Here is a 14,031-nt window from a genome sequence, read left to right as displayed (position 1 = left end):
CGAACATCTCGATCGATGTTTAAGAAGGGAAACAAGTCAAACAACATTGAGCAAGATTTTCATGAAGTGAAATTACTAGCTTATTATGACAATTTTGTAGGTTAAGAGAGACCAATTAAGCTTGGTAAACTGAATTACTGACAAGTAATTTTAATCTACTACCAACTTGACCTTTCCACTATACAAAAACTGAAAATGCACGAACCGGAACATGCTAGGAAAGTAGAAAAACAAAGTTAACACGATGTATATGAAGAGAAACTTAAACGCGAAATCGTATTGTTCACCTATGATGTCATGATGACGCCCCAACATGCGTCTAGTCATTCCTCAAAAAGGTCACTGCCTGCCGAGAGCTCTAATGGATGGTTTACAGAAGATAACAAAAAAGGAATTTGAGTTCTTGTAGTCTATAGGTCGTATTGAACCATTCTCCCTTGGGAATGATTGGAAATTCTAGTCTACAGTCCTCATCAAAATCATGGTTGTTTATCATAATGCAAATACTAATGCTCCTCCCTTGGCTCGTGTATGCGAATACAATGCAGTACAAGGAGGTTAGTCGAACCCTGGTTATTAAGATTGATTGTAAGGGTGAGGTGGTTGCGAATACAGTTGGCTGGTCGGAAAACGCGGCAATCATATAATTATTTTGAATTATAATAGTATTTATAGAATTATTTTAGTTGATTTTTTCATTGGTACCTAAACTAAACTTTATGTTACTTAAACTAACAGTTGTATTGAAATTGGTATTTAAAAAATCCCTAACACTTAAACTTTTTTTTAAAATGTATTCTTTAATAAAAGACTAAAAAATAATTTAGTATAAATTATCCTATCTTCGTACAAAACCGAAAGACTAGTTTGCCATTATTTTAATTACGCGAAAAAGGTATACATTTTTCTCGCTGCTTGCAGTTGAACACACAATTAATAATAGACTACTAGTCTCTGCTGTAATATTATTATTTTGGTAGACCATAGGAGCAAAAGTTATTGTAAAAGTCTCGTGACGAGAGATAAATCTTATTAGAGCTAAAAAAACGTCACAAGCAATTTCAAAGAAATTAATATAACTGTATATATCCATGAGGATTGGCAACATGTTGTGATAAGCAACTTCTTCTAGGTCTGTAAATTAACAGACAAACAGAAGGAAAAATGTTCATCTCTAGCCAGCATCCAGCAATGTCAGAATATCACAAGGCATCCCGGAGAAAATCCCGAGTACATGCGACGTTTTTTTCTAGTCGAGGCTCGAAGTACAAGTGATAAAGTCAGGATAAACGATGACTGAGCAGCAGATTGAGCACATTTATTACAACGGCATCGTCAAGGACTTGAAAGCAATCTGCCTCATCACGAAGGGCGAATGAATGACGTTAGCGATTAGGCTTCAGCAAGCTATGCGTAATTAAATCAAGTAACAAATTAACACACATATAACTTTGTTCTGGGGTTAAAGCTCATATCATGTCACACAGTTGGAACCTTGCAGGTATTTTTAAGTTTGCTCACAAGGTCTAAAGAAACTAATTCATGCATACAGCCTTAATCATCAGTCGATACCAACACTACTTCACCACTGTTCCTAAAACATAAGGGCTTGTAGGGCACCCTTCTTTCCGGATCCGGTGGACTTAAGAGTTATCAGTTTGGCCCATGAATCCTCGATGCCATACTCTTTCATCACCCATATGTCAAGAAAATCCTCAGGACAATTACGACCACGCGTCGTCGTGAACATAGCAATGGAGTTTCCATCACCTGAAACAGACAAGTGATCACCTGAAACAGACAAGTGATAATCTAATGGTTTATCCTGTCTAAAACTCTTTGGCACCCTTATCTTGTGAAATAACTCACTGTCCACATCAATTGCTAAAATGAAATTTTGATAACGGCCATCGTTCAAGCTGCACCAGATGGGATCAAAAGAACGAGGACTACTCCACAAGCCTCTAGCAAGTGAATAAACCTGATAAAAAGTATTCGGATCCTCGCATTCCCACCACACGAGGAAATCTATTGCGCTTGGAAACACTTGGATATTCTAGCTTGCAGTACTCATCAAAAGCATGGTTATCCAAATGCAAATAGTAATTCTGCTCCACTGGATTGTCTCGCAGAAGGAGGTGGTGGGTGCCAAACTGGTTAAAATCAATGGTATGGCGGAGGTGGGTGTGAACAACGCTGGGATTTTTTATCATGGAGTTCCAAGGCTTGGACACCGAGGTGCATCTGATCAAAGCTTTAGGAGGTAGTCTCAAAAGGATATCACATACAATTTCCTTAGGCAAACTGCTAACCATTGCTTCAAACTTCACTTCCCCGGCTGCCAATTTCATAGATATAGACTGAGCAAGGAAATATAGTGGAGCCAGTTACAGAACACCGTGCTCCTCAATCGGAGCACTTAGGATAACAACATTGTCAAAACTCTGCCGGTGGTTGATGAATGCAGCAAATCCATTTTTTCTGTGCACCAGGAAATCAAACCAAATCAAATCATCCGCAAAGAGTGAGGAATTTAAGCATATTAGATTTTGGCAGCAGAAATAACCACCCTCCAGTTATTCGTTCTATTAGTCTACCATTGGAAAACGAAAAGGTCACACAATGATCAATTGACAAGAGCAAATATTTCCAGGGTCATTAGTTCTTTCAATTATTCACAATAAAATAAATAAATGTTCCTATTAGGCTACATCTGTCTAAAAGGAGACGGAACCCGAGTTAACGTCTGCCAATTCCACTCACATGGAATAATGCAGATAAAACAGCCGAATCATCTTGTGTTCTTTTATTTTTCAAATATCTTGGCCCTAACATTTGATCTGTGTTTTGCCACATTTCCTTACTAGAGTTCTATATAAGTCAGTTGCATTGATTTTCACATCAAATGGCATGCTGAGTTTGACCGATAAGGCAGTGTTACATATAGTATATTGTACCACTGACCTCACTTGAAAAGCAATACCTTGCAACTAAGAAAACCGCAAATAATGTATTGCTATTGGCTGACTCATGTATATGTCAAATCATTAGAGAAAGAAACGAGACAACAGTTATGAGAAAAAATCTTACAGACGAAGGCCTACCAGTGCCAGTGCTAACCTGGTCTCAACCTTGGGCCTAGTGCTATATCGTTTCAACTTTCAGAAAAACTTTGGTAAGGATCTGAGTCGGAATATAATTGCTCACAAACTTTTTCTTGATAGTAAGTTTTTGCGACACTGAGTTGAAGTCCTAACTCTTGTTCAGTGCTGCATCATTTGGATAATCTTAGAGTAAAAAAAGAGAGGGATTTCCTCCCTGATTTTTGTGATAGGAATTACTCAAGGACAATGGGAACCACTCCAATTCATAATAGCATTTCACTGAGTTCAACACTGTAATGGAAAAACGCGAGAATATACAAACATAAAGCAACCAGCACACCATGGAGCTAATGTCCTATGAAAAGGATAGAAAAAGATATCAGACAGGACGGAAGAAGCTCAGGAAAGGCAACTTAAACACAACTATTTAGACAACATAAATCCATTTTCACGAAGCACTCAGCACAGATGTCGAAAAATACACCAATTGACTGAAATACCAAAAAGGATAAAGAACTCTAACCTTCCCCGACGACATAAACACCCAGTTAAAAGAAATCTACTTAGCCCTCAATGAAATCCTTGTTTTGGGCAAGGCAATAACAACAAAACCTATTCATCCAGCTAGTTTATGCATTCAAAGTCGGGATGAAGATCACACACATACATAAAGAACCATACAAACACATGACCATGAAAACTTAGGAAGTACGCGATGCCATTAATATACTAAGCATTAAAAGTAAATACAGAAACCAGTCATAAACACCATCAGGAAGCAATTTGTATAAAGATTATATTCCCCACTCAAACAATGAAAGATAATAAAAAACCAACTATACCTTTTATTCTATTACAATTCGAGCATCCAACCCGAAACCAATTGGCAACGGGTGGAGACGCCCGAGATCATTCAAACTATTTACGTAACACTTCAACTCCCGACATGAGATTCACACTCTCAAAACAATACCCGCTCCAAGAAGCAATATACTCTCAAAAATTTCAACTTACTAATTTTGCAATAAACACAAAGAAAACTTGTTATTTTCTCACGAACCCTTTTCTGTTCATTCTCATCTTCACTATATTCCTAATTAAACAAAACCATAAATCAACCTGAAAAACTATAATCTGCTTCTTTGAAGAATCCAAATTTTGCATCAAGTATATGTATTTACTTTAATAATGATAAAAACATAAAAATTAAAACTAAAAACATGAATTTTGCGAAGAAATTAATATAAACCAATGCATCTGAGAGAATTACAATCAAGTCAATACAAATTAACGAATAAATCTAAATGAGATAGAGCTCAATCCAATCAGAAATCCAGCAAATAAGCATCGCAAAGATTAAATTTAAATAAAAAACAAATAAAGCCATACAAAGATTAAGAATTTATATTCGGATTGAAGAAAGAGACTACGTACCGACATGAATTTGATCAAAAAGGAAAGAACTTTTTTATTTTCCGGGAAAATGAAATGACTCGGAAAGCAGAGAGACAGAGAGAGAGAGAGAGAGAGAGAGAGAGAGAGAGAGAGACGTTGGGCCAGAAATGGGCCTATAATTGCATTGTGAAATCTGGGGAAGGCTTTAACGGTTTTTGTTTCGGGATGAACGGTGTTATTTTGCTGACGGAAACAGAAAGATGATTCGTATCGCCGTTAAGTCGACTTACCTGACGTGGTTTGTGCATTTGGAATAAAATTGAGAGTCAAATAAAAAATGGAAAATTGCAAAATCGCTATCCTACATAAAATCCATGAATAAAATCGAACCAGCATTTCACAAATTCACGTTTTAGTACTGATGTATTACTAACCTCAATTTTCCTTAGAACTCAGGTAAAACGCATAATCATCACTAATTTATCACAGGTCAATTAGATGAATAGTACACTTTTTGAATAAGTGACAAAAGCTTGGTATAAGGATTTGATTGACCAAAATTCGTTGGCACATATTTTCTACTTTCACGAAGACAAGTTGTAGTAAAAGAAGTCATTTAGTGGTCATCATTCCACATCGGGAAACTAATTCACACATCAAAAAGTGGTCAAGTCAATATACCGAAACTAACGCAACTTTTCAAGAATCCAATCATCATTTAGAGACTAGAGAGACAACACAACTTGAGAGAGACAACACAACTTGAGCAACGAGCCCCTTGCATTTCCATTTCTTTGTTGATTGCTTATTCTCGATGCATTAAATAAAATGCAATACTAGCTCATATGTCAAAAATTGCTAAAATAAAATAAAAGATTAGGTTTAAGTGGCCTGGTTAAAATCTTGCTGGGAAAAAACTGAATGGGAAAAACTCCAAACTTAGGAGAAAGGGTAGCACATTTATAAAGTTATAATACAAATCAGTGAAAGGGGACAAAGCAAACATAGCAATCGTTAACCCAAAAAAAGAAAAGAAAAAAAAAACAAATATAGGAATATGGGAGAAGAAATGTTGGCCGAGAAATATCCAAGTTGTCGCCAATTGAAGGCCTCCCAAAGCAGCCACTGCTCAACCCCCAAAACCTTGACCCAAGCCAAATATTGTGGACTACTTTACAAGAATAAAGATGATTAATAATAATAATAATAATATTAAAACATTCCTCGAGAGATGATACCTGGACCATCTGCTTCAAATCACCTTATCATCTATCCGTATGTAAGGAATGTGGGATATTTTGTGCCAGTAGCGTCCTTTTCCTGGTTGACATCTCTCTTTTAGCACTGGACACCCATAGATCCAAAGTTCCTCTAGTGAAGGAGGCAGACCCTCCTCTGGAATGGATGCTAGCTTTGGACAATTCCAAAGTCCCAGATATTGAAGGGAGGTGAGGAATTGAAAGCCCTCGCTGCTCAGTTTCTTCAGATTAGGAAAGTCATTAATTACTAGTCGAGTGAGAGATTTGGGGAGGAGCGTCTCCATCCGGACCATGTTAGGTGGAAACGACACCGTATCCGGGTCTTTACCATTGATTGTGAGAGAGGTGAGTCTGTGCAACCCTCACTCCAACTCCCACAATGACTTACAGCTCTTGACCTTCCAAATTACAAGTGATGTTAGGTTGGGAGGAAAAATCAAACCTTCACGGTAGTCGATGCTCAAAGTCTCAAGAGAGTTAAGATTGTGCATGTCTTCGGGCAACGCCTCAAATTTCTCGCAATTTTCGATATGGATCTGTATCAGGTTGGAGGGTCTTCTCCCCCCACTCAGTCTCAGGATGGAAACAAGACTTCCACATTCTCGAATATCTAGCTCTTGAAGATTGCTGAGGTGGCATAAGCCATCCGGTAAGGATTTCAGATTTTGGCAACCGAACATGTCAATACATTCAAGGCAGTGATTGGTGTTGTCGCTGAAGAACCCGTTCGGTGCTATTAAACCCAGTCGTTCACATTCCTCCTCATCTACTAGTGATTTCAAACTTTTGCAATCTCCAATATCTATTATTTTGAGATTTTGGGGAATCTGGAATTTTGCAAAATATATCAACGAATCGCACTTTCTAATCTTGATATTTTTAAGAGAAGGTGGCAGACCAACATCTGGAAAAGAAACTAGACTTGAACATTCGTGTATGCAAAGCTCTTGAAGAGACGACAGCTGATTTAATCCTTTTGGTAGCTTCACAAGATTTTCGCACTTGTTTAACTCCAGAAATTTAAGCTTGCACTCCAATATTTGCAATTGCAGCAACTCCTCTGCTTCTTCTCCCAATTCTTCAACTAGACGAGAGTTGCCTTCAATTTCCAAACGGCCAAGAGAAGTCAACTGCTGCAATAATCTTGCCTCATTCTTGAATGAAGACATCAGCTTCTCACATCCACTGATCTTCAAATATGTAACCTTGCTTAATCCCTTCCTGAACAATTCCCCTGTTTCCAGAGACATCACCTCCGAAATGTTTGAAAGGCACAAGTACTCTAATAACTCAAACTCAACCTTAGCATCTGTATGTTTCAACACTTTACAACTGTCAATGTTTAATTGACGAAGTTATTTGTAGTTGGCAATTGAAACCACCAATTCCTCACATTTTACAATTTCAAGTTCGGCTAACAAATCGAGCTTCTCTGGCAGCTTACCTTCCAACTTAGAACATTCTTTGATTGAAAGCCTTTTCAGGCAAGGGAAACAACCACTTCCGTGATCCAGTTGGAAAGGAAGCCACACCTTCCAATGTTGCTTATCCAGAAACTCGAGAATCTCTAACAGCGGAAAAGGCAAGATACACTCGCCAGGTCTCTGAGAATCTCTAACAGCGGAAAACTCAATTTAACTTTATAAAATGATCTCCGTACCTTCCTGCTTGTGCTGCCTTGATCACGTCCCTCTATCATGCGCTTCAACATTTGAATGGCAAATTTGTCCAACATGTCTTTGATATCATAAGCCAGGTCTCTGAGATCATGCAGCCACAGTTTCACACCACCTTCAGTCAGTTGCCTTTCCTCAGCGTCGCTCAGCACCGCTCCGATTGTAGACAACGTGGTCCTCCACTTCTCCAGCTTCTGTCCTACTCCCCGGAAGTTTCCAAAGTACTCAAGAATCTCGCGAGGGGTCAACCTGTCGAGCAGCAACTGTAGAAACGCCCCAAGAAAAACCTCGCCCAGTGCCATATTAAGAGCGAGGATTACTCCAAGCAATCAAAGAAAGACCGAACCGCTCTTGAGCAATATTGAGGTGCACAACTGTACAAATTAAGTGAAGAAACAAATGAATAAAAAGTGGTTCAAATAAAATGAAAAACAACTAATGTATTATTCAGTTTGAATAATAAGAACTTACATAGAAGTTCAAATCTAACTCTGCTTGTGATCAACAAATACAGACTCAACGAAGGGAAGATCAACAGTCAAAGACTAGTTAAAATGATGAGAAGTAATTATTGATGCCTGCGCAATCATATACAAATTTATGGTAAAAGTGAAATAATCAATTAATGGACTCCTAGTAAGCATTTCTAGAGGTGACAATTTGGGACTAGAGATGGCAACGGGACGGATTCAGATCATAACCGTCTCGCCAGATATACGGTCCCTAAGATAGTACTATCAAATAATCTAATAAGTTGATATTGTATGTTCCAATAAAAAATAAAAAATAAACTTGATATTGTATGTATAAAGCACAATAAAGCACACCACATAACATTCCTTAATAAGAAAATGTTAGGAATACCACATATTTATATTTTTACTTCACATTTATGTACCATCTAATGTGGTAAGTAAGGTATACATGTCACGTCAATTTATGAATCTATCACACTGAATGCTAATTGTGTCCTTCACTTACTATATAAGATGATACATTAATATAATATAAATATGTTATTTTTCTAGCATTACTCTTTAAATAATAAAGCACAATAAAACATACTATATATGATTGCAAAAATCATATATTAGTATACATTATTTTTCTTAAATTTTAACATGTTGTACAAATAAATAAGGGTTTAGAGAGTTGAGGAGATTGGGCTTAGGGCCCGGCCCAAGTATTGGGCCAACGGCCCGTGTGACTTGGCCCGAAGGCCTGTGTAGTTACAAGGGTTGGGTTTAGGTTATAGCGGGCCAAAGGCCCGAAGTTGGGTCACTGCCCGAAGGGCCTGGGTTTGTTTATCGCCGGGAAAAGGAGGCCGGAGCTTCCTAGCTCCGGTCGACTGCACCCTAGTCTACGATTTAAATGCCAAAACGAAGGTAGAAGTGAGAGGAAGAGATTGGTACCTGTTTCACGACGAGTGGTAGCGGGGAAGTGGCCGGATTTTCGCTCGAGAGTCAAGGGGGTTCGCCGGAGATCTCCTGCGTTTCTGGGCTTCACCGAGCTTCACTGAGACGGGGAAGAGGGAGGGGAGATCCTCAAGAGGATGAGCGTGAGGGTGGTGGTGGTGTTGCCGGGGTGCCACTTTGGGTGTGCGTGGGTGCAGTGGCGGATGCAGGAAATAATGCTTGTGGGGTCATAGCGCGCGCAGCGCGAAAATTTTTTTTAGCCTCGTTTGGTACTTCGGACTGTACTGACTATTTCAGTCGGATAAGATAAATAGTCGTCGGATAGTACTAACTCCATTAGTCGGGCGTTTGGTGCAGTGTTGAATTAATCTGTGCATGGAACAATAATAAATTTTTTTAATAATTTTTAACAAAATAATTGGTGTTAAAATGAAAAAACTCACAATATAAACAAATCATCAATATAATCAAAATAAATATGAATTGAATTTCAATTAAATTAAATATATTCTACATATACAAAATATTCAAAATAAATACTCACAATATAAACAAACCATCAACATAATCAAAATAAATATGAATTGGATTTCAATTAAATTAAATATATCATACATAGGGTTTAGAACTTACTTGGATTGTGAAATTTCACAATAACAATGAGCAAATACAAAGAGCAAAGCTGGGAGGAGATGGAGTTGAGGGTTTGGAGGGGGGGGATTGAGTTTGGAACTTAGGGTTGGAGGAGGAGAAAACAAAAGAAATTTGGGGGTTTTGGATTCGGGTTAGGCTCTGTCTCTGTGCAAAATAAGGCTGAAAGGACACGCTTGGTATTTATTTTTTTGTTCAGACCTGCCCAGGACACGCTGGGCATTTTTTTTTTGTTTAAACCTGGCCCAAAACGACGTCGTTTTGGCCAGGTCATTTAAAAAAAATTCCTGGGCCAAAACGACGTCGTTTTGCCCAGGTTTTTTTTAAAATCAAACTGGCGCCACAGCGCCTTCGTCTTCTTCGTCCTCTTCGTCCAACCTGCCCAGAAAACCAACGGGGTCGCACCAGGGGTCGTCCCACCATCTCCAAGGGGTCTCTAAGGTTGCTTCCATGGCTTCCAAGGGGTCGTGCGACCCCAATGACCCCACTGTGGATCCGCCACTGCGTGGGTGTGTGTGGGTTCGATCCGGGTGAAAGTCCGAGAGAGAGAGAGAGAAAGAGAGAGAGAGAGTATTGACCAAAAAAAAAGAGAGAGAGAGAGAGAGAGAGAGAGAGAGTTGACCTGAGAGAAGAGAGTGAGTGCTGAGGGAGAGAGTGTACGGGAAAGAATAGAGATAGGGGGAGTGAGTTGAGAAGACTTACACGTGGCAGGCAGTGATAGGTGAGGATTTTTGAAAAGTGTTCCGGTAGGGTAAATGGATGGGGACTAAAATGCAAACTTCACAAACTTTTTAGAGAAAAAAAAAATTACAATAATTTGGGGGTGGGGTTTTACAAAAAGTGCACAAATTATATAGCTGGTTGTTGCTGCGATAATTAGGTGTTGAAAGACTATCACGAAGTCTTCTTCTTTCTGCCCAAAAGGAAAGTTAGATTCCTCTTTTTCCTCTCTTTAACCAAAAGAAAATAATGATCTCTTAATTAAAAATTCATGATCATTATTTTTTTAACTTTTTAAAATATGCAGCTATAGTCTTTTTCATCAACACCACTAAAATTTCCGTCAAAATGAATCACGCGCCACGCACATGAGGCCGAATCAAGAATCGAATATGGAAAACTAAATGAGAAAATTATAGAAATGGTTTCTCAATTTTAACCCAATTAGAGCAACGGTCTCTTAACTTTAACACAATTTTAACAATGTTTCTTTCAACATGACTTGTTTTGACATAAGTTATGATGATGTTGACGAAAATGATTATAACTGCACGTTTTAAAGAGTTAAGAGACCAATAATTATGAATTTTTAGTTGATAGATCATTGTTACAATTTCTTTGTTCCTTTATACGATCAATTTTGGAGATGGCGAACCAAACATGAAACTTTGGGTGGAAAGGTGACTCGTAAACAATTGCAACGCTGATTATATTATTTTGTGAGGGTGATTGGTTCAATTCTTTATAGGCCATTGTAGGTAATGTAGAGACAATCAATTTAAAACGGTAAAAGACACTGAAACAACTTGAGCCACACAACACAAAAGGAGAAAAAAATGCTCCTACCGTCACCAGATTTACCGAAGTTACCATGTATTATGCTTTACCATCTTGTAGTTATACTACTTAATTACTCACAGAGCCATAATTGATTATGATCAATTTGAAGATGAAGAACAAGTTTTATTAGCATATAATTAAGGGAGTTTTAACGAAACACTCCCGGTACTGTTAACTTAAAAACCACATTTGTACATTTCCATGATATTATTTTTTTTTTTTTTTTTTTTTTTTTTTTTTTTGGAGAACCTCGGCGGTACGAGGGAAATTTATTGATAAGAAAAAAGAAGATACACCTAGACAGGGGGGGACATAAACCTAACCCCTCATAGAACAAGAGAAAAGAAATACAAAAAAGGGGGGGACATGCACCTTACCCCTTTTGAGAAAGGAAATACAAAAGAGGGGGGGACATAGACCGTACCCCTCTTGGAAAAGAAAGTACAAGGAAAAGACTGGGCGGACATAAGCCCAAACCCCTCTATAAAATACAAAAGAGGGGGGGACATAGACCGTACCCCTCTTGGAAAAGAAAATACAAGGAAAAGACTGGGCGGACATAAGCCCAAACCCCTCTATAAACCTAAAAGGTAAAACCTGCAAGACAAGCTGCAAAACAAAAGGGAATCCGAAAAGGTTAGGAAAAGAAAGGAGAACACACATCAAGAAGAGGAGACAAACCTGTAGGTTGGCATGCCCAAGAAATCTGAGTGCAAGGGAGGAAGGATCTCTATAGGGGGAGTGGAATGCCAAACAAGAGAAGATGATAGAAGCCCTAAATTGGCTAATTTGTCAGCAACAACATTCCCTTCTCGAAAAATATGAGAGCAACGAAAGACCATGTTCTGCAAATGGAGAGTGCAATTATTCCAGCGTGTCTGGAGAGACCAAGGGGGAGAGAAAGATCCAGAAGCAAAACATGATATTACACTAGAAGAGTCGCTTTCAAGCCATAAATTTTTCCAGCCTCGCGCGTGGGCCAATTCGATAGCAAGGATGACAGCATGGAGCTCCGCATAGAAAGAAGTACGATGGCCCAAGCTTAGGGAGAAACCACCAAGAAAATAACCTGTAGAGTCACGAAAAACCCCGCCACAGGCCGCAGGACCCGGATTACCTTTAGCAAGGCCATCAGTATTCACTTTAACCCAAGAAAAAGGAGGGGGGAGCCAAAGAACAGGGACAATAGAAGGAGCTTTACAGGAGTTAGGCGATATTCCAAGGGAAACTAAAAGTTGCCTATCCAAAATGCCTCGTACATGGCCAGGGGTGAGAGCTCCAACCTGCCTAATCCAGGCATTTTTCATTACAACTAAAGTTTTTTTTTTTAACTTTTCGTTGGTTTTCTTTATAATTAATGGACATCTAAATGTTGAAGGAAACGAGAGCAAGATTCTCATAAAGTGAAAGTACTAGCTTATTATGTTAATTTTTAAGATTAAGTGAGACGAATTAAGCTTGGTGGAACTAAATCAGTGACAAGTAATTTTAGACTTATGACAAGTAACTTGTGTCTTTACACTAATCATTCTCCCAGCAATAAAATCAGTAGTTTTAAAGTGAACAAATAAAATTAGTAGTGCTAAAGTGAACCAATTCCGCAAAATACATAAAAGCCAATTCCATATAAACCAAAAAGAAACCGACATAAAGGAACCAACTTCTTAATTTCCTTTTGGCTTTTTATTCAAAATGGTTCATGAGATTTTCATCATCCATAAGTTTGGTCTCTGAGATTTAAAATCAATAGAAGTAGTCCCTAAGATTGTTCACCATCCATGATTTTGGTCATTTCGCTGAAGCTTTTGCCCGGAAGTTTGGGCAATTTTCAAAGCTTCGTAACTCAATCGTTTCTTAACCAAATTCGACCTATAATATATCAAAATGAATATAGGAAAGTGTAGAATAAGATTATATCTATTTGGAAGCCCAATGATTGCTGGAGATGGTCAGAAAATAGCCTCAAAGTTGACTGGTCTGAGGGAAAACTGAAAAACTTGCTGGAAAATCGCCGAAAACTGGGTAAACTTTAAACGTTCATAACTTCTTCAATACTTAACGAAATCAAGTGATTCAAAAATGAAAATCATACTTCTTAACGAGAAGAAGAGAATGGTACATTTTCAACGGCTAACTCGCCGTAGTTTGGCCGGAAAACGGCTCGAAAGTGGCTGTTGAAAAACGAGTCAGCAATTTTCGAGTGGTTTTCCGGACAAACCACGGAGATTTAGCTATTGAAAAAGGTACCATTCTTTTCTTCTTGTTGAGAAGTATGATTTTTGTTTTTGAATCACTTAATTCCGTTGAGTATTGAAGAAGTTATGAACGTTTAAAATTTACTCAGTTTCCGGCGAGTTTTCCAGTTTTCCCTCGGACCAGTCACTTTTGAGGCTATTTTCTGACCATCTCCGGCAACCATTAGGCTTCCAAATGATATAATCTTATTCTACAGTTTTCTATCTTCATTTTGATATATTACGGGTCGAATTTGGTTAAGAAACGATTGAGTTACCAAGCTTTGAAAATTGTCCAAACTTCCGGCCAAAAGCTTCAGCTGAAGGACCAAAATCATGAATGATGGACAATCTCATGGACTATTTCTATTGATTTTAAATCTCAATGACCAAACTTACGGATGATGCAAATCTCAAGAACCATTTTGAATAAAAAGCCTTTGCTTTTTGTTGCATATGAATATTCACTCAACAATCTTCCCACAACCTCTCTCTGCTTCAATTAAGGTTCGATATGTTTCTTAATACTGGTTTGGTGATATCGACTTTCCTCTTTTCTGTCCTATACTGAAATGAAAGCCTAATCAGATGATTATCAAACACTACAGAGGCCATTGTTCAAGCGGCGCCATGCCTGCCAATGAACAGCTCCGTTCACAAAAGCCTGAAATTTGCGAGAATCAAAACCTTTACAAACGGGATCAGAAGAACGAGGACTACTCCACAATCCTCTAGCA

The 14,031-nt window shown here is 38.3% G+C and overlaps 2 protein-coding genes, 1 long non-coding RNA gene and 1 pseudogene across 11 annotated transcripts in view; 1 reads left to right on the top strand and 3 right to left on the bottom strand.

Annotated features, from left to right (window-relative positions):
• LOC126591067 (putative disease resistance protein RGA3) overlaps positions 1–14,031 on the bottom strand; it is a 72,523-nt gene that overhangs the window by 25,133 nt on the left and 33,359 nt on the right. The window contains exon 10 of one of the 6 annotated variants that reach the window (XR_007612245.1): positions 5,439–5,642. The exons of 2 other annotated variants lie outside the window; for them this stretch is intronic. Coding sequence is in view for 2 of the 4 variants with exons in the window: in XM_050256624.1 (XP_050112581.1) it covers positions 5,752–5,870 (119 nt within the window). In the remaining 2 variants the exon portion in view is untranslated. Of the gene's footprint in view, positions 1–4,537; positions 5,406–5,438; positions 5,643–5,736; positions 5,871–6,963; positions 7,068–14,031 lie in introns of those variants that run through there. 3 more of the 6 variants (XM_050256620.1, XR_007612246.1, XM_050256624.1) reach the window with 3 other exon arrangements.
• LOC126591075 (uncharacterized) overlaps positions 1–14,031 on the top strand; it is a 48,994-nt gene that overhangs the window by 17,492 nt on the left and 17,471 nt on the right. Inside the window, exon 2 of one of the 2 annotated variants that reach the window (XR_007612252.1) lies at positions 6,057–6,180. This is a non-coding gene — a long non-coding RNA (uncharacterized LOC126591075). The remainder of the gene's footprint in view (positions 1–6,056; positions 6,181–14,031) is intronic. The other variant, XR_007612251.1, reaches the window with a different exon arrangement.
• The window catches only part of LOC126591073 (protein NOI4-like), a 42,882-nt gene that overhangs the window by 28,036 nt on the left and 815 nt on the right, over positions 1–14,031 (bottom strand). Inside the window, exon 1 of one of the 3 annotated variants that reach the window (XM_050256629.1) lies at positions 5,738–5,886. The exons of 1 other annotated variant lie outside the window; for it this stretch is intronic. In XM_050256629.1, coding sequence (XP_050112586.1) covers positions 5,738–5,746 — 9 coding nt within the window. In that variant the 5' untranslated portion in view covers positions 5,747–5,886. Of the gene's footprint in view, positions 1–4,538; positions 4,642–5,737; positions 5,887–14,031 lie in introns of those variants that run through there. One more of the 3 variants, XM_050256634.1, reaches the window with a different exon arrangement.
• LOC126591071 (uncharacterized) lies at positions 1,050–3,116 on the bottom strand (annotated as a pseudogene).

This window comes from Malus sylvestris, chromosome 11 (assembly GCF_916048215.2).
Source record: "Malus sylvestris chromosome 11, drMalSylv7.2, whole genome shotgun sequence".
NCBI lineage: Eukaryota > Viridiplantae > Streptophyta > Magnoliopsida > Rosales > Rosaceae > Malus > Malus sylvestris.
This window is presented reverse-complemented; position numbering and strand designations above follow the sequence as displayed.